The 20843-nt window shown below is 37.4% G+C and overlaps 1 protein-coding gene across 4 annotated transcripts in view; it reads left to right on the top strand.

Annotated features, from left to right (window-relative positions):
* The window catches only part of S100PBP (S100P binding protein), a 31768-nt gene extending 11264 nt beyond the window's left edge, over positions 1 to 20504 (top strand). For 3 of the 4 annotated variants that reach the window (XM_030760031.2, XM_022575117.3, XM_089896729.1), the window contains 2 exons: positions 15606 to 15693; positions 17896 to 20504. In XM_030760031.2, coding sequence (XP_030615891.1) covers positions 15606 to 15693; positions 17896 to 18037 — 230 coding nt within the window. In that variant the 3' untranslated portion in view covers positions 18038 to 20504. Of the gene's footprint in view, positions 1 to 2214; positions 2243 to 15605; positions 15694 to 17895 lie in introns of those variants that run through there. The other variant, XM_089896725.1, reaches the window with a different exon arrangement.
* The last annotated feature ends 339 nt before the right edge of the window (positions 20505 to 20843 follow it).

Below are 20843 nucleotides of genomic sequence, written 5' to 3'. Positions count from 1 at the left end.
TTTAGAACTCTGAGACATCAGCCAGAAGAATTTTATATTCCGGGGTCCTTTTATTTTTTACCCAGAGATTTCATTAAGCAGTCAAATACTGCTCATACTGATTACTCGGCCTTATGTGTGAGATCACTTTGCTTGAACTAAAGGACTTGTGGAACTAGAGACATCCCCACTCCCACCCCCCGCTTTCATTAGAGGGGCAAATTAAAAGAAGTTCGTCTATATTCAACCTCTGTGGAAGAGACTTGATCATTGCTTTCCCTCTATGAGGTGACTTACTTTCTTTTGTATCCTAGGCAGTTGACAATGATGATATCCAATCACATTTTTCTTTCTCATTTGGGGCATTTAGAAAAGAAAATTTCACAAGAAGAGCAGTGAGCAGCTGCTCATATTATTGCATCTTTTCCAGTCTCTTCCTCATTCAGCAGTCCCTCTTCCACTTTATCACAACAATCTATATGCCATAACGAACGGCTAGAATAACTAGAATAGAGAAAAGTCAGCCTGCTTTAGTGGTCGGGAAAACAAAGTCTGGGCTAGAGTTAACTTCTGGGTTCATATCCTAGCACCACTGCTTACTGGCTTTGTGACCTTGAGCCAGTAAAAACTCAGTTTTCTCATTTATAAAATGGAGATAACAGTGAGGCTTAGTTTATGGGAAAATTATACATGTAAGTAGTAGTATAATGCATAGAACAGTACCTAGCCATAGCAACTAACATTTATTAAATATTTAGTATTATTAGCAAGGAAGTGTATCTTCTCATACTGAAGTTTTATAGGTAAAAATAGTGTGATGTCAGGTGTTTGCTTTTAAATCTAAAAACAAAACAAAACGAAAGAACTCAACCTGAAAGATTAGAGAAAACAGCCTTACAAAAATGTTGATAAATGAAGCTGAGTGATTGGGGGGGAGGGGGAGGCTTATTATACTATTCTCTACTTTTGTGTATATTTGAAATTTTCCATAATAAAAGGTTGGTTTTTGTTTGTTTGGTTGGTTGGTTTTTTAAGTGCATCTTTTAGGGGATTTCTTTTTTACATCTAAGAATTTTCAACATTACCAGTTACTCTAAAACCTTCATAGACCTCCAGTGCTTGCTTCTGCCTTCCAGGAACCAAATGTGATACTAAATGCTGTGTCACTTTCCACTGCCTAATAGTCATACATCCAACATTTAAAGATTTTATAAACCATATTGCAGGGGGGGTGTGGGCATATTCTTTCTCTCCTCTCTTTATATATGAATTACTGGGCAGCTAGAATCAAAAAGAAGGAGCAGAGCGTCTCCTGCCCTTCTTTTTGAGATGTTTAGTGCTATTTCACTATTTCACTTCAGGTTCCTTATTAGACACAGAGAAATTAATAGGGGGCAGGTTCAAAATTAGTTCCTATCAATTCAGCTTGAATCCTCTCCATTAGGTTAATCAATCATCTTCTTTTACTTTATCAATAATGTATATATTATTGATAACAGAATACAATAATGTAAATCATTCTTCAACTCTATTATTGTAATATAGGTATAATCTCTTTTTAGTTTAGTGCCACATGGGTCTTTAATAGCATTTACAAAGAAATACCAACCACTTTCTTTCTGACATCCCAGCTAATGGATAACTTTATATGGGATTATAAATTCTTAGAGTAGGAAAGGACCATTAAGATCTCCTTAATCTCCTAACATATAAATCTGTTCTGTATTATCTTTGCCAAGTGACCCTTCAGCCTTTGCTTAGAGTCTAATAGTGCAGAACTCATCACCTCATGAAGCAGGCCATTCATTGCTTAGAAAATTCTTTTTTTTTTTAAATTAGAGTATAGTTGATTTACAATGTTGTGTTAGTTTCAGGTGTACAGCAAAGTGATTCACTTACACATACACATATGTTCATTCTTTTTTAGATTCTTTTCAGAAAATTCTAATTGTTAGAAAATTAGTCCTTACATTGAGCCAAACTGTGCTTCCTTATAACTTCCAATGGTAGTTCCTAGTTCTGCCCTCTAGGATCACAAAAAATAACTACTCTCTTCCATTTACTTAATGTATTAGGGACCTTTCCATGTTAAATATCTCAAATTAAGATTTTTAATGATTATGAAGTATCATTTATTATTCCATCTTGATAATTAGCTTATGTCCATTTTCATTAGTAATGCTGCAGTGAACATTCTGGTTCATAGATGTTTATGTACAACTCTTATTTCTATAGGATGAATGCCTAGAAGTGGAATTGCTGGGTAAAGTATATAAACATTTTTAAAACTTTCGTTACACGTTACCAGATTGTCCTGCCCAAAAAAATTGTATTAATTTTTGTCACCAATTTGACAGGTAAATTTTAACATTTTGTTTTTAATAATTAATGAGGTTAAACATTTTTCACATGTTTCTTGGCAATTTATATTTAATCATAATTTCTTAAAATTATCTAATATCTAGTCCATATTCCAGTTTCCCCTGTTTTCCCAAAAATGTCTTCTTGTAAATTGTTCAAACAAGATCTAATCAAGGTTCATGTGTTTAGTTATTGTCTCTTTAGTCTTTCTTAATCTAGGTCACTTGGTTTGTAGTTTGTCCCACCTTCTGAATTGTGTCTGATTGTTTCCTTGTGGCGTTGTTTAACTTGTTCCTCCATCCCCTATATTTCCTGTAAACTGGAAGTTGGGTCTAGAGGAGGGATTAGATTCAGACTAAGCGTTTAAAATAAACTGGAATAATTCATAGGTACCATTGTGTGTTCATCCCATATCAGATAAGGAGGCACCACCTAATGACAGATTGTTCTACTAAGAGTGATGCTAAGTTTGATCACTTTGTTAAAGTGTTAACTGCCATATCTTTCCATTCTAAGGTACATTTTCCCCTTTGTAATTAGTAAGTCATCTGTGGGGTGATTCCTTGGTACCATTTGAATATCCTGTTCCACAACAATTGTTCACCTAATGGTTTGAGCATTCATTGGTGATCTCTGCTGGAATCAGCTACTACACAGAGTTGCATAGAAAATGTTTGTTTTCTAAATATATTGTTTCTTCTACAAGTACTAGCTAGCATACTTGTATGAAGATTTCAATTTTTTTTTTAGTATCACTATTATCTCATGAATTTAAAAAAATCAATGTCTTCTAATCAATTATAGTCAGTATTCTTTTTGATGCTCAATTTGTCCCAGTTTTGACCAATGAGAAATCCTTCAAGCGGGCTCCTATGTTTTCTGACATGACCCGTTAGTCTTTTTTTTTTTAATTGTGGTAAAAAAAAGTAACATAAAATTTACCATCTTAACCATTTTTAAGTGTATAGTTTAGTAGTGTTAAGTTTATTCACATTGTTGTGAAACAAATCTCTAGAACTTTTTTATCTTGCAAATCTCAAACTCTATACCCGTTAAAAAATAACTAGCCTTCCCCTGCCACTCCCCCAAAGCCCCTGGTAATCACCATTCTACTTTTTTTTTTTAAATAAATTTATTTATTTTATTTATTTTTGGCTGCATTGGGTCTTCATTGCTGTGTGCGGGCTTTCTCTAGTTGTGGTGAGTGGGAGCTACTCTTCGTTGTGGTGAGTGGGGGCTACTCTTTGTTGTGGTGCACGGTCTTCTCACTACGGTGGCTTCTCTTGTTGCGGAGCACGGGCTCTAGGCTCGTGGGCTTCAGTAGTTGTGGCACACAGGCTCTAGAGCACAGGCTCAGTAGTTGTGGCGCACGGGCTTAGTTGCTCTGCAGCATGTGGGATCGTCCCAGACCAGGGCTGGAACCCGTGTCCCCTGCATTGGCAGATGGATTCTTAACCACTGCACCACCAGGAAGTCCTCAGTGGGCCTTTTTAATTTGGATATATATTTCTCAGTTCTGAGAATTTCTTATATTTCTTTGATAATTGTTTCTTCTCTGTATAATCTACTCTCTCTTTAAGAAATTCCTAATAGTTAGATATTGAACTTCCAAGGATTGATCTTCTATGTCTCTTACCTTTTCTTTCCCTTTTCTGTCTCTGTCTCTTTATTCTATTTTCTGGGATATTTTCTATTCTTATTAACTTCTTTATTTTTACATTCACATTTATGACTTCTAAGAATTCTTTCCTGTTTTGTTCTTTTTTTATGTTCTTATTTTATGAATTTCTTACCTCTCTCAAGATATTTTTTCTCTCTTGAGTTTTAATTGAAATACAATAAACTGCACAAACTTAAAGTATACAGTTTGTTGAATTTTGACCTATGTAAACACCCATGAAACTATCACTGCAATCAAGATAAACATACTGTAACACCCCAAAATTTCTTCGTGCCCTTTTGTGATTCCTTCCTCCTGCCTTTCCTTGCTCCCTCCACTCCCCAGGCAACTGCTGAGCTGCTGTCACTGTATACTCTTTTTTGAGCCTGGCTTCTTTCTTAAGACATAATTATTTTGCAGTTAATCATTTTCTTGGTAGTTTATTCCTTTTTATTGCTGAGTAGTATTCCATTATATAGATATACCACAATTTGTTTATCCATTCATCTAATGATGGGCATTTGGATTGTTTCCAATTTTTGGCTATTTAAATAAAGCTGTTATAAACATTCATGTACAAACCTTTGTATGGATATGCTTTCAAATGACTGGGTCATACAGTAGGTATGTTTAACTTTTTGAGAACCTACCAAACTGTTTTCCAAAGTGGTACCATTTTATATACCCACCAGCAGTGTATGAATTCCAGTTACTCCCATCTTTACCAAGATTGTTTGTTGCTAGTATATGGAAATTCAGTTGATATTTGTACATTTTTATTAGAAACAGGTATTGGGTTTTATTAAATACTTTCTCTGCATCTACTGAGATAATCATATAATGTTAGAGAATTGTATTATTTGATTTTCCAGTATTAAACCAATCTTGCATTCCTGGTCTTAAGCATTCTGCACTTGGTCTTAAAGTATTATCCTTGATAGTGTTGGGTTGATTTGCTAAAATTTTGTTATGAATCTATCTTCATAAGGGATATGGTCTGTACTTCTCTTGTAATTTCTTTGTGTGTGGTCTTGGTAGCAGAGTAATGGTGGCCTCACAGAGTGAATTGGGAAGTATTTCCACCTCTTCAATTTTTTGGAAGAATTTGTATAGAAAAACTGGTATCTCTTTTTGGGTGAGCTTTGGTAGTCTTTCAAGGAATTTGTTTATTTCACCTAAGTTGTTAAATTTATTGGCGTTAAGGTTAATAATACTCTGTTATTAACCTTTTATATAGTATCTAGTGATACCATCTTTCCCATTTTTAGTATTGGTCATTTGTGTTTTCTCTCTTCTAATCAGTCTGGCTGAAACTTTATCAACATTATTATTTTTCTTTTTTAAAAAAACAGCTTTTTCATTGATTTTTTCTCTGTTTTTCTGTTTCATTAATTTCCATTCTGATATATTTTTGTGTGTGTGGTACGTGGGCTTCTCACCACTGTGGCCTCTCCCGTTGTGGAGCACAGGCTCCGGACGCGCAGGCTTAGCGGCCATGGCTCACGGGCCTAGCTGCTCCGCGTCATGTGGGATATTCCTGGACGGGGGCAAGAACCTGTGTCCCCTGCATCAGCAGGCGGACTCCCAACCACTGCGCCACCAGGGAAGCCGCCATTCTGATATTTATTACTTCCCTTTTTCTGCTTACTCAGAGTTTCATTTGCTCTTCTTTTTCTAGTTTCTTTAGACGGTTGCTAAGATCATTCATTTGAGACCTTTCTTTTCCAATTTAGTGAGGGATGTTAGGAGCAAGAAGAGATAAACTCATGCAGTCAACCTGTTATATTTATCTGGAAGTATGCATTAACTTTTTTTCTTTTTTTAAATCGACTTTAATGTGGTATGTTTTACATGCAATAAAATGTACCCATTTTAAGTGTACTTGGTGAGTTTTGACAGAACTATGCACTTGTGAGATCATCACAGCAATCAAGCTTGATAGAACATTCCCACCACCCTAAAAATTTCCCTTGTGTTCCATCCCAGTCAATCTGTCCCTGCCTCCACTTCAGCTCTAGGAAAGCACTGATTTCTTTTTGGTCATTATAGATTAGATTTGTCTTTTCTAGAGTTACATATAAATGGAATCACGCAGTATGTGCTCTTTTGTGTTTGGTTTCTTTTACTTGGAGTAGTTTTTTAAAACAACAAGAAACAACTCCATGTTGTTGCATGTATGTTCTATACATCCACTGCTGAATTTTTCCTTGTATGAATATACCGCAGTTTAGTCATTTGTTGATGGACATTTCTGTTTCTAGCTTTTGATTATTATGAATAAAGCATCTATAAACATTCATATATGGGTTTTTTGTGTGAACATGTGTTCATTTCTCTAGGGAAAATAATTAGGAGTGAAATTGCTGAGTCATTTAGTATGTGTTTTTTTAACTGTATTGGAAACTTCCAAACTGTTTTCCAAAGTGATTATACTATTTTATGGCTTTTTTAAGGCAAAGGTTAGGTTCTTTTTTTTTAATATGAATATCTAGGTGTTCTAACACCATTTATTGAAAAAATTATTCTTTCCATGTGTTTATTTCTGACTTCTCTATTCTGTTCCATTAATATATGTGTATTTTCTTATGTCGATATTACACTGTCTTGATTACTATAACTTTATAGTAAGTCTTAAAATTGTTTGGTCCTTTGGATTTCCATAATTTTTTAAAATCAATTTCATCTTGTCAATTTGTTAAAAAAAATACCTGTTGGGTATTTCACTGGGATTGTGTTGAATCTGTAGAACAATTTGGGGAAAGTTGATATCATAACAGTATTGAGCCTTCCAATCCATGAACAGGATATAGTTCTCAATTTATTTATGTCTTCAATTTCTCAGCAGTTTTTTGTACAGGTCTTGTACATATTTTGTTAAATTAATTCATAAGTATCTTATGCTTTTTTTATGGTATTGTAAGTGATACTTTTTAATTTTCAATTTCTAGCTGGTCATTGCTAGCATATAGATATACAGTTGATTTTTTATGTTGACCTTGTGTCCTACAACCATGCTAAGTTTTTCTATTACTTTTGGTAACTTTTTAATAGACCCCTTAGAAGTTTCTATGTTAACATGACTTTATCTGCAAATAAGGACAGTGTATTTCTTCCTTTCCAATCTATAAGCCTTTTTTATTTCTTGCCTTACAGCACTGACTAAGATCTCTAGTACATTAAGTATGATATTAGATGTAGATTCATCATAGATGCTCTTTATCAGGTGAGGAAGTTCCCCTTCTATTTGTAGTTTGGTGGGAGTTTTTATCATGAATGAATGATGAACTTTGTCAAATGAATTTTCTGCATTTATTCGGATCATATTGTGTTTCTCCTTTATTTTGTAACACAGTGTACTACATTTATTACTTTTTTTTGACTGTTAGGCCAACTTGCATTCCTGGGGTAAAGTCACTGGGTCTTGATGAATTATCCTTTAGTCAATTTGCTAGTATTTTTAAGGGTTTTTATGTCTTGTTTATGAGGAATATTCATCTTCAATTTTTCTTGTATGTACTGTCTTCCTCTGGTTTAAGTATCATGGTGATGCTGGCTTCATAAATTTAGTTGGGAATTGTTTTCTCCTCAGTTTCTCAGTTTGTGCAGGATTGGTATTGTTTCTTCCTTTAAATGTTTGGTAGAATTTACCAATAAAGCCTGGAGTTTTCTTTTTGGCAAGGTTTGTAACTACAGATGTAATAGATACCGGGCTTTTCAGAATTTCTTTATCTTCTTTATCTTGGTAATTTGTGTCTTACAAGGAATTTGTCCATTTTATCTAAGTTGATGAATTTATTGGCATAAAATTATTCATTAAAAATTTCCTTATTATTCCTTTAATTACTGTAGGATCTGTAGTGATGTTCACTGTTTCATTTCTAATATTGGTAATTTGTCTTTTTTTTCTTAAACAAATCTAGTTAAAGGTTTATCAATTTTACTAATTTTTTCCCCAAAGTAAGTTTTTAGTTTCATATTTCTATGTTGTTGGCTATTTTCTTTTCTTCTCTTTATTATTTCTTTTCCATTTACTTTGGCTTTAATTTGTTCTTGTTCTCTAGATTTTTTTTTTTTTTGCGGTATGCGGGCCTCTCACTGTTGTGGCCTCTCCTGTTGCGGAGCACAGGCTCCGGACACGCAGGCTCAGCAGCCATGGCTCACGGGCACAGCCGCTTCGCGGCATGTGGGATCCTCCTGGACCTGGGCACGAACCCATGTCCCCTGCATCGGCAGGCGGACTCTCAACCACTGCGCCACCAGGGAAGCCCCTCTCTAGATTTTTAATGTGGAAACTTATGTCACTGATTTGAGACCTTTCTAAGTCTCAAGTTTCCCTTTAAGTGCTACTTAGGTGCATCTCACAAATTTGATGTGTTTTCATTTTCATTTGGTTCAAAGCAATTTCTAATTTCCCTTGTGATTTCTTGTTTGACCTATGGGTTATTTAGAAGTGTTTTGCTTAATTTCCAAATATTTAGGAGTTTTCAGCTATCTTCCTATTATTAATTTCTAGTTTAATTCTGTTGTGGTTAGAGAATATACTTGGTGTGATTTCAATCCTTTTAAATATATTGGGGCTTACTTTATAGGCCAGCATATGGTCTATCTTGGTGAATGGTCCATGTGTACTTGAAAATATATATTCTGATGTTGGTAGAGTGTTCTATAAATTTCAATAAGGTTTTGTTGGTTGATGGTAGTGATCAATTCTATATTCTTACAGATTTTCTCATTAAAAGAAGAGTTCATATCTTCAACCCTAGTTGTGGATGTTTTTGTTCCTCCTTTCAGTTCTGTCATTTTTGCCTCATGTATTTTGAAATGCTGCCATTAGATGCATATACATTTAGGAATATTATGTCCTCGTGAAGGATTGACCCCTTTATCATTATGACCTGTCTCTTTTTACTCTTAGTATTATTCCTTGTTTTAGAGTTTAATTTGTCTGATTTAAATAGCCATTCAAGCTTTCTTTTGACTAGTGTTTGCATGGTATGTTTTTTTCATCCTTTTACTTTTAAACTATCTATATGTTTAAAGTGGATGTCTTGTAGACAGCATATAGTTGAGTCTTGTTTCCCCCGGTCTCACAATCTGTCTTTTAATTCAAGTGTTAGTCCAGTCACATTTAATGTAATTATCGGTTGGATTTAAATCTACCATCTTACTACTTGTTTTCTATTTGTCTATATGTTCGTTGTTTCTTCTTTCATCTTTTCCTGGTTTTTGTTTTTTTTTGAGTATTTTTTAGTATTTTCCGTTTTATCTCCATGCTTGACTTATTACCTATACCTCTTTGTTTTATTTTCAGTGGCTGTTCTAGGGTAGTAGTTCTCACAGTTTCTGGTCTCAGGACTTGTTTACACTCTTACAGATTATTCATACTCTTAAAAATTGAGGACCCCAAACCAAAAAAAAAAAAAAAATTGAGGACCCCAAAATGTTTTTGCTTGTTTGCATTGTATTTATCTATACGCAACCATATTAAAAGTTATAACTGGTAAATTGTTAAAATATTTATTAATATATTTTAAGATAATTCATTGCATGTTAACATAATGTTTTTATTAAAAATAACTATAATTTTCAAAACAAAACCAAAATTTTAGGGAGAAGAATGCATTGATTTACATTTTTGCAGATTTTTTTTAACATCTAGCTTAATAGAAAACTACCAGATTCTCATATGTGAATCTGCATTCCATATCATGTTGTGTAGCCTCTTGAAAACTCCCCAGTACACTTTTGAGAGATTGCAAGTAGTAAAAACAAATAACATCTTAGTGCTGTTATGAAAATAATTTTGATCTTGTGAAGCCTCAGAAGGGTGTTGAGGACTCCCACAGATCCTGGGACATACTTTGAGAACTGTTGCTCTATAGTTTACAATACAGATCTTTAACTTTAATCAGTCTACCTTCAAATAATATACCACTTAACATATACTGTAAGGCCCTAACAATAGTACCCTTCCAAATCTCCATTTTTTGTTACTGTTTTTATACATATATTATAAACTCTTCAATACATTATTGCTTTTACTTTATTTTTTTGTTTTTTTAAAATATTTATTTATTTATTTTGGCTGCTCCAGGTCTTAGTTGTGGCACGTGGGATCTTCACTGCGGCTTGCAGACAGACTCTTAGTTAGTTGCGGCATACACGTGGGATCTAGTTCCCTGACCGGGGATCGAACCTGGGCCCCCTGCATTGGGGGCACGGAACCTTACCCACTGGAACACCAGGGCAGTCCCTGATTATTGCTTTTACTTTAAACAGTTATCTTTTAAAGACACTTTTTAAATGAGAAAAGGGCTTTTGTATTTACTCACATATTTACCATTTCCAGTGCTCTTGATTCCTTTCCATCTCATATTTTCTTTTTTCCTTTTTCTTTTAGTATCTTATAGTGCAGGTCTGTTGTTGTGAAGTCTCTCTGCTTTTGTTTACTTATATTTGTTTTGCCTTCATTAAAAAAAAACTTTTTATTTTGAAAAATTATAAACTCATAGACTCATAAGAAGTTTTGAGTCTCACCTCAACTGTTTCCCTTCCCTTAGGGATTACAGTTCTGAGCAGTCTGAATATAGTTGTTTCATACATTTTGCCCAGTCTCTAGTTGCTTACAGTGGAGGTGTGCCCATTCATTATGCTTAGAAGTGGAAGTCTGCTTTGATTTTTACTGAAGACCATAAGCAGCAGTGGTTATGTAAATTCTGTTTCTACATTTGCCATTACTGTTGAGAACATTCATACATTGTTCAATATCCCCTGTACAATACAACACTGCAGAAATGAGTTATATAATAATTCCTGTTTCTTTCTTTTGTTTTTTGCCTTGTATGCATGGACAAAATCAGTCAAGATTTGTACTAGATCATCACACTTTTGTTGGCCTGGATGTTTGCATTCTGGCTTTCTACTTAATCTTTTTTTCCTTTTTTTTTTTTTTGACCACACTGTGCGACTTGTGGGATGTGGGATCTTAGTTCCCCGACCAGACATTGAACCCGGCCCATCAGCAGTGAGAGCATGGAGACATAACCACTGGGCCGCCAGGGAATTCCCTATTCCTATTCTATTAATCTTTTTGTAAAAGCAATAGCCTATACCCCTGTAGCACATTTTTTTTTCTTTCCTTCCCTCCCCTGTATTAGGTAGTTTTTTGATTGCATTGAATAAAGACATTGTGATTACCTTTAAGTAACTGAGTTTAAGGATTTACAGGAAAAGATGAAGATTAGAGGCTCAGCTACATAGCTTGGCCTCATAATAAAAAGAATCAACCATAGAGCCAGGCCCCCTCAGAAATGGATGTCTTTGTTTCCTTTTCAATAGGTTTTCCTGCTGAGTTAGTGATTCTGGTACTTCTAATCTTATCTCTCTCTATGACTAGTGCTTCTGCTGCTCTCTATTAGCTATCTCAAGTGTCTGTCCTCTCCTAGAGCCCTACCTCTGTGTGCTGTTCTCTCTCTTGTTCTCATTATTAAAGCTCACATTCACATTCCAAGGGAGAGTATCTGATTGATTCACTTAATGACCTGTTGGTGCCAGGCCAGATCTTAGGTCATTAGCCAGCAGAGAGTCTCTGTTCTTGGTCGTGTGGTACAAAGTATGGTGATGTATAAGACCTGTCAGAAGGGCCATTGGCATAGCAAGCATTCAGCGTTATCATTACTCCTCCTTTATAACAGCTGCATATTTATAGATTGTTTCGGTGAACCGCTGATCTCATCTCTGAAATGTTGAGGTTTTTTCCTCCTAATTTCATTCTTAGATGAATTTCATTCTTAGCCACAAAACAAAGGACAGTCTTCACCACCTTTTAGCCACAACTTAAAATAAACCCATGGTACTGATTGTTGGTCCAAGAAAGCCCATCTGTTGGAAACTATGAAAAGAGAAAATTTAAATGTTTCTATTCTTGTTAGCATCTCTAAATTTGGAGGAAGAAGAGATTGAAGCTATGAGCTGAAATAAGGTTTTTGGATTAATAGCCCCACATGGGTTTGAATCCTGGCTTTCCCATTTACTAGATGATAGATGAGTATCTTTTCTAAGCTTCAGTTTATTCATGAATAAAATGGAGATAATGGTATTTGCCTCATGTGGTTGTTAGGATTAAGTGATAGGATACATGCAAAGCAGTTAGCAAAGTGCCTGGCACATAATAAATGCTTGATAAATATTAGCTCCCATTATCTCTAGATCATTAACCCTTATTAATAATAAAGGTTACCCTGGTACATCAGTTAAGTTCTTGGTGCTAATGAAAACTAACATTACTTGGTACATAAGCCGAGACAATAGTTATTGAGCCTTTGTTTACTCAGCGCTGTGCTGAGGTACCAACTGGGTATACAAGACATATTGCAATATGATTCTTGCTTTCTAATCCACACAGTGAAATGTCAGTCCTAGAAAATTTTTCAGGAAACTCAACCCTATGATGGTATTCTGTTATTGGAATTTGGGCTCTGTCACTAGCTGTGTGACCTTGGACCAATTACTTCTCTGTGCCTCTTCATCTGTAAATTGGAGGAAATATCTCATAGGATTATTGTAAGGAATAAATATGTTAATATATGTAAAGCACATAGGATACTGCCTGATACATGGTAAATGCTATATGTAAGTTGCTGCTGCTAGATTATGACGCCTAGCAGTTGAATACTTGAAGCCTCATTGGGCCTAATTGATCAGTCTTTTCTTTTAGTTTAAAGTGAATAGGTTTCTTTGTAGGAGGTTTATAGGTATATCTTTAGTCTCCATCGTCAGGACAGTTTTATAGAGTCTACGTGGTAAGAGATGAGTAAGCTGAAGGACATGGTCTGCAGATAATCTTGTCCCATTTGAGACTGGACACCAGACTTTCCATATCTTGCCAGCCCTCCTTTGGTGATGCTTTGGCAAGAAAAATGTATCTTGAAATTCTTGGAAAGCTGATTTCCTCACCATTGAAATGTCCTTTTTGTGGGGGCTAGAGGGAGGGGGATGCTAGTGATATGAAAGTATGGTAAAGGAAAAGCAATTTGAGTAGAGACCTTTGATTTTAGCTTAACAAATCAAACAGGCAAGGGATTTTCTAATCAAAAGCTACTTCTCTCTTAAAGGGAAGACTCATTTCTTTTTTTTTTTTTTTTTTTTTGCGGTACGCGGGCCTGTCACTGTTGTGGCCTCTCCGCTGCGGAGCACAGGCTCCGGACGCGCAGGCTCAGCGGCCATGACTCACGGGCGCAGCCGCTCCGCGGCATGTGGGATCTTCCCGCATCGGGGCACGAACCCGTGTCCCCTGCATCGGCAGGCGGACTCTCAACTACTGCACCACCAGGGAAGCCCAGGAAAACTCATTTCTGATTTGTATTTCCTTCTCAAGAAGTGAGATTAATATGTTTTATTTCCATATTAGTGAGATTGAGCACCTTTTCATTACGTTTATTGATTACTTGTATTAGTTTTGAGAATTACCTATTCATGTCCTTGACCTCTTTTGTTTTGTTTGATGAGGAGACTTATCTTTGCAGAATAAGGTACACTTCAGGTACATTTTTCATTTTGTCAGTTGTCTTCTTTTACCCTTGGTTGTCCTTTTTTATTTTAACTGCATAGAAACATTTAATGTAATGAATCTATAAATTTTTGCTGAAAAGTATCATCTCATTATGGTTAGAGAATTTCTGCTGAGTGTTATAAAGCATGTCATAGTTTATATGTAGACTGATCCACTTAATAAGCATTTTTTTCCTTATAAATAGGTGATTGATTGTCACAGGCTTTGAAGAGTCTTTGCAAACTAACATAGTCCCGAGGCTGTAACACCATAATAATAACAGCTACCACTTGCTGCACACTGCCTGAGTGCCAGCAGATATGCTAGGTCTTTTATGTACTATATCCCTAATATTTAAGTTCAAGCAAAATATTATTATTGTCCACATTTCATAGATAAGAGGAATGATTTACCCAGGGTTACAGAGCTAGTTAGTGGCTGGATTGGAATTTTAACTCAAGTCTGCCTAAACTCCAAAGTATATACTTTTTCTACAGAGTTGAGCTTCTTGAGGCTTCAAATAAATTATACTGGTCCTAAAAGTTAAGTAAATATCTTCTACCAGAACATGAAAAGATGGTCTGTCGCCTAGTTTGACAGCTCTTGGTTCCTGAGAGCAGAATAGATACGATCATGAGAAGTATGTAAACCAGCTGAAAGAAGGGTCTCCACTGTCTAGGGCAAAGGTTTTCAAAATGTGGTTCCCAGACCAGCAGCAGCAGTAGCATCACTTGGGCGTTTGTTACAAAAGCAAATTCCCGTGTCCCACTCCAGACCTACAGAATCAGGAACTGGGGTTGGGGCCCAGCAACCTGTTTTATATTTGCAGCTGATGATGATGCACGTTAAAATTTGAGAGCCACTGGTCTAGGGGAGTTATTCTCTCTAACCACAATTTTTGGTTTTGTGAGCTTCAGCCGAATTCTCAGCCCGTAAGTGCAAAATAAGCATTATTAAATAGTGGCAAAAGCATGGAATCTAACAAGAGCCGGTTTTTAGTCCAGTTTAATAATCATTTAAGGCAAGTTCACCTCCCTGAGCCATAGTTTCCCATCTCTAAAATGATTTTAATAAAAATCTATCTCCCGGGCTTCCCTGGTGGCTCAGTGGTTGAGAGTCCGCCTGCCGATGCAGGGGACACAGGTTCGTGCCCCGGTCTGGGAAGATCCCACATGCTGCGGAGCGGCTGCGCCCGTGAGCCATGGCCGCTGAGCCTGCGCGTCCGGAGCCTGTGCTCCGCAACGGGAGAGGCCACAACAGTGAGAGGCCCGTGTACCGCAAAAAAAAAAAAAAAAAAAAAAATCTATCTCCCTACAAGATATTTTTTCAGAATTAGTAAGATAACATGTATAGTGCCTAGCACCTTGCCTGGCTCCCAGGTGTTTGAGAAATTGCCTCCAGTTATTTTTCTTGTTTAAGCAAAAAGCCCCTACCCGCCTTCTATTCTCAACTTCTCTTGTTTCTTGAATGTATTTTGCTGTCTTGTGTCTCTGGGCCTTTATATTAGCTATTTCTACTGGATATCCCTACCTCCCACCCCTCCCACTAACGTCTATACATCCTTTAGATCCCTGCTTATAATTTACTTCCCCTGGAGGGGACTTTCTCTAACCCCCACTCCCCAGTCTCTGTACTCATAGCAGCATGTATTTCTCCTGTCACTACATATCAAAGTTTTCGGAAACTGGTTTTTGCCCGGTTTTGCAAAGTTTTTGCCCGTCTTCTGTATAAACTTCATTGGGCAGGTCCAGTGTCTTGTCTGTACCATATTCTAGGACCCAGTAAAGTTTCTCACACATTATAGGAGCTAATAAATTAATGTTGAATGAATGAATGGTGGCTGTCATTATTGCTGCTTCTTCATCATCATATCATCCAAGAGCAAGCTCTCTTCTCTGGCTTATAGTTTTTGCGCTGACTGCTTGTGATAATCATAAATAGATAGTATTAGGACCAGTGCCTGTTTTCTCCTTCCCTGAAAGTACATGTTTTGACCTAGGCTGACATGGTAGTTCACTGAGCTGCTTCCTAACCACTGATCTCTCTGTATCACAGGTACCTTGGGGGAGCTGTGTGCCTTGATGGGTCAAGTTCATCACATGCAGAACCCCAAATGGCAGCATCCTTCGGACCTCACCAGGCGGTGAGTGGGTGTTTAGAAGAAGGAAGAAAAGGGTAGAATTTTGCTACAGGAGAAATGTGGTAGGGCTTTGGTAGGGCTGTAATTGTTGTTTAATTCCAGGGGTAGAGAAAGAAGTGATATAGTGTAATAGAATAAGAATTGGACTGAAATTCAGGAAACCTGGGTTCTAATACTGGCTTTGCCCTTTTTAACTAGCTATGTGATTTTGATCAAATCACTTCACTTCTCTGGTCCTCACAACAGTAAAATTAAGATATTGGACTAATTGATGTCAAAGAGCCTTTCTAGTCCTGAAATCTTCTGGTTTCTTGATGCAGTGTGGTTTTACAGATTTATTCAGTTACTTGATCCAATTATTCAGAGACCTTGGAGTCATCTGTGATTCCTTTCTCTCTTACTCCATAGTCAGTGCATTAGCAAATTCTATAAGCTCTACGTATAATATATCCAAAACCTGATCATTTCTCAATCATTTTCACTTGGATTGTTGCAAGTCTCCTAAATGGTCTCCCTACTTCTGCCCTTGCCTGTCTACTGTTCTCAACTCAAGCAGCCAGAGAAATTCTTTTAAAGCATAAGTCAGATTCTCTCTTCTTTGCACAGAGTTTTCCAGTGGCTTCCCATCTCCATGATCACAAGTGCCTATATGTTTTGGTCTAGGCTGACTTGGTTAGCTCACCACCTTCATCTCCTCTACTATTCACTTTGCTCACTCTGCTCTAGTCACACTGGATTCCTTGCTATTTCTGTTTTTCATGCTATTTATTTATTTTTGGCTGCATTGGGTCTTCGTTGCTGTGCGCGGGCTTTCTCTAGTTGCAGCGAGCGGGGGCTACTCTTCATTGCGGTGCTTGGGCTTCTCATTGCGGTGGCTTCTCTTGGTGGTGCACGGGCTCTAGGCGCACGGGCTTCAGTAGTTGTGGCTCACGGGCTCTAGAGCGCAGGCTCAATAGTTGTGGTGCACGGGCTTAGTTGCTCCGCAGCATGTGGGATCTTCCTGGACCAGGGATCGAACCTGTGTCCCCTGCATTGGCAGGTGGATTCTTAACCACTGCACCACCAGGGAAGTCTCTCCTTGCTATTTTTCAAGTATGTCAGACGTGCTCCCACATCAGGGCCTTTAAACTTAGTGTTTTCTCTATAGTTGCCAAAATGACAGCAGTACTCGGAAAGGCAGTGTTGTGTAATAGTTATTAAATTCTGCAGTCAGATGTGAATTCAAATCCAGGCTCTTCTACTTACTCCACTCTACGACCTTGGGGAAGTTATTTTACCTGAGGCTTAGTTTCCTATCCTGTATAAGGAGTTAATGAGAGTACTTTTCTGGTAGGATTGTCATTAGGATTAAATGGTGTGAGATGTTTAAAGAATTCAGCAAGTATTTGCATATAGGGCTAGATAAACACCAGGTACTGTTAAAATTATTTTCAACCTGGGCTATTCCCCATAATCACCTATGGAGATGTCTAAAAATACAGATGTCCAGGGCTTGACTCAAGGGATTCTAAGTTATTAAGTCTAAGGGTGGAGAGAGGGGCCAAGAATCTATATCTTTACATTAAAGCTTCCCAGGTGGTTATTAGACAAGCTGGAGTTGAGAACGGGATGAAATTATCTCAGAGGGTCCTGCTCGGAACCCCAGCCCAGTACACGACTAAAGGAGGCTCTCAAGAAACTTTGAGTCTGTTCAGTTTCTAAACTTGCAGTGTGATTCTCACGTGATGCTTACCTTCTCTGGGAATTTTATTCTAATTTTAACTGCTGTGTCCTGAGCAACCTTGAGCTGTGTCAGACAGTGAAGTCCTGTTGGAGGTACAGGTCTGATGCAAGCAATAAAATATAGATCCTGTTCTAAATGTTTCCAGAGGGAGAAAATGGGTTTTTCCTGCTTAAACATTATTATACATTATACATTGGGTTTTCTTAGAACATTCATGTATATGGACCATATCACCATAATACCTGTATGGGAATTAGGTGGCTTTGGAAATTGGAAGGAAATAGAACTTATAGTGTGACTTTCATATAAGGAAAATAATACAAAATTTCTAAAATTATGAGAATCGAAATATAAAATGAATATCCAATTTCCAAAAGTAACAATATTCTTTAAATAGTTTTCTTGGCCTTTTTTGTATACAAATGACCATTCCAGCTGAAACCCTCATTTGTCCTTTTTTTATTTTCCCTCTCTGCTGATAGAAACTACGCCCGGTTCCGACAGAAGTCTCTGCAAAGATACAGTCTGACTCAGTGGGTTGACCAGAACATGCGAAGCCACCATCGGTTCCAGCGTCTACCAGATTTCCCGTACAGTCCATTTGTCTCCTCCCATCAGCAGTGAAGGTCCCTATCCAGGGTCCTGTCCAGAGCAGCGTCTCATCTTCTGCTGTTTTGTGCTTTGTAGATTTTGAAATTTATTTTTCACAACATTTTAATTTAAAGAACTCGTCACCTTTAGGAAATGCCCATTGCTGACTTGAAATTTTTTGTATAAGGTCCTTCCTGTTTATGTGTGTGTATGCATTTAAGCAGTGTTGAGTTGATAATAGTTTTAATTTTTTAATTTAAATTGAAGGTGGCTGCCGCCTGAAAGCCGGCATTAAGTCAAAACACCCAGAATCAAGCAAAACACCCACCTCTATGCAGAGGTGAAGTCTACTTCTGGTGCCCAAAAGAAATCATCTTTTAATCTCCTATGAGGAAGGGATTCTTTATCAGGCTGCAAGCCAGTGTTAATTATTGCTGATGACTTATAAATGGATACAAGTCACTTTTAACAACGCCTCTTACCTTTTTTATTTGAATCTCCGAATACCTGTCAGTATTTTAAAGTTGGTAATCCAGGACATCTGAAGTAGTTGAAAGGACAAATTAGAAGTGTAAATCTTTTCTTCTTTTTGTACCTACTAGCTGCCTTTATGTTTTGGCTTTTTTTTTTTCATTTTTCATTAAATTTATTTTGCACAATAGTGTTTACAAATCGTGTACATCTTAACTCTAACAGAAGACTGGTGACTAACAACCCCTGTTGATTTGTGATCTTGTGACTGTCTGCCTTCTCTGCCTTTCTTCAAGGATATTCCTTCTTTTTTCCCCAGTGAACTTAGGGCTCTACCGGCATATTCCTGTATCCTGTTAGACATAGATATGCCTCTTAAGAACAGCCTTACTGTGCTCTTTATTGAAGAGCCACCCACCCAGAGTCTTGACTCTAGGACAGGCCAGAAAGCAGTGCTATTGAGAGGTGTCAGTTGGTCTTCAGTTTCATCTGCTGAACTCCAGTTCAAGTATGAGTTGACGTGTTAGTGAGCTTCCATCCTGTGGGAGAGACTTTGGAGAAGCTGTCTTTTGTCTCCATTATTAGTTAATAAGAGGTGCCTTTTGATCCAGCATCTCCTTACTTGGTCAAACCTCTGATGTACAGTTTTACAAAACTACTAAAGTGAATCTAAAATAGTTTTGATTAAGCCTGTGCACAAAGCATTTCCTGATCTTAAGGGTAATGCTATATGCAGCTATCTTAACGGATGTCTTAGGAGTTTGTTATTCTCTTTACAGACAGCTCTAGACATCTATTGGGAGATTTTGCGGTCTGGCATTTGTGCTGTTGTTCACTCTGTGTGACGGTTGTACCTAGTTGCTATAGCACAGCCTGTGATACTGGGCTCATTGCCTCTGTCTGGTTTTGTTGTTCCATCAGCCCCATCTTTGTATGCAAGTAACCCATCTTAAACATCCTACCCTGCTTTAGAAACTGACTTGGGAGAAACTTGGTCATAGTTACCAGTAAACTTAGATGGATATCCCTAAGTGTTAACTATTTCTATCCAGTCAAGGATTCTCTTTTCCTTCGACATTTGGTTTAGAGTCTGGGACCAAAATGCAAAGGAGAAGTTCTGTTCAAAGGCAAGAGTCAAAATCTGTTATTTCAGTTGGCATTTCCTTTATCAGTCACTTCTCCAGGTTTCCATAAATTAGTTTGATGGAGTGGGACAAACATCCACCTTTGGAACTATAGCATAGTTAGAATTAATTGTTGCTGGAATAATTAGCATTGCAGCTGTCTTGTTCCCCACAGATAACCAAGGAGTAAAGGGACAGCCTTTTGCTTAGGCAAAAGTCTAAGACTCATGTTCTTGCCTCCCTGGTACAGGAGGGTTTAAGACTGATGTGTAATGGGAGCATCGCCTTTGCCAAATCAAATGAGTGATGGGTTAACGAGAAAATGTGACAATCACATTTCCTCTTTGCTCAAATAATTCTGTTTTTCAAGCTTTAGCAGCTTAATTAAATCTGTTGGACTGGGGGAGGAGAGAACTGTTCCCTGGCGGTTAACATGGTATTCTTTAAGAAGAAAAACAAAGCCAAAGAAGACTCATTATCAGGCATGTTCACCTTAAAGATGGTAGTGGGTAGAATCTGGAGTTTTAATCTGTTTTTAAAAGCTACATATCTCACATTTAGTGTTGGCCTCTAAGTCTAATTTTCATGTAGAATTCTTGCCCTGTTTTATTTACATAAGCGTTGTGTGCATTTAACTGCCTACCTAGCTTTCTTTATCTGTGATGACATTCTCGCCACGGGGGTCTTGACAATGCAGAGTAGGAATGTGCTGTTTACATAGTTTACTTGTATATAAAGAGCCTGAAATAACCTTAGTTTTGCATCTAATGCAGGCCCCAATTTACTTTGGTTGTTGTCAGGATCAATTATGAAAGTGAAGTTTTGTGCCTCCTCTTTATCATGTATTTCCCCTTGTAGCAGTTGTGTTTAATGTCATTACGAAGAAATAAAAGTTCTTGTCGGTGGCTTATGTACCGTGGCCGTCTATTGCGGGCTCTGAAGGAGGGCTCCTTCCTTCTTTGTGCAGGTGGGTTAGTGGGGTGTGGGAGGGGCGGCAGTTAGTAGAATGTGGTACCGGGGAGGCGAGGGTGTGTGCTCCCTGTTCTTTTGAGGGTAAATTACAGTGTTAAGAAAGGCGTTCCAGCAGTTAAGAAATGTTGAAATTGATTGGGATTTGCAGCTACATATAGTGCACATCAGGAGCGTGACATAGGGAGAGCCTTAAATATCACTGTGCTGCTGTTTTTGCAGAGGGGGAAAATGTTCAGCCCCGTCACACAGGCATTGCCTCGCATTCCTTCCTG

The sequence above is a fragment of the Delphinapterus leucas genome, chromosome 1, assembly GCF_059928025.1.
Source record: "Delphinapterus leucas isolate spDelLeu-1000000601 "Yukka" chromosome 1, BTC_Dleu_Yukka2, whole genome shotgun sequence".
NCBI lineage: Eukaryota > Metazoa > Chordata > Mammalia > Artiodactyla > Monodontidae > Delphinapterus > Delphinapterus leucas.
Note: the sequence above shows the minus strand (reverse complement) of the source record. Positions and strands in the feature narration are given on the sequence as shown.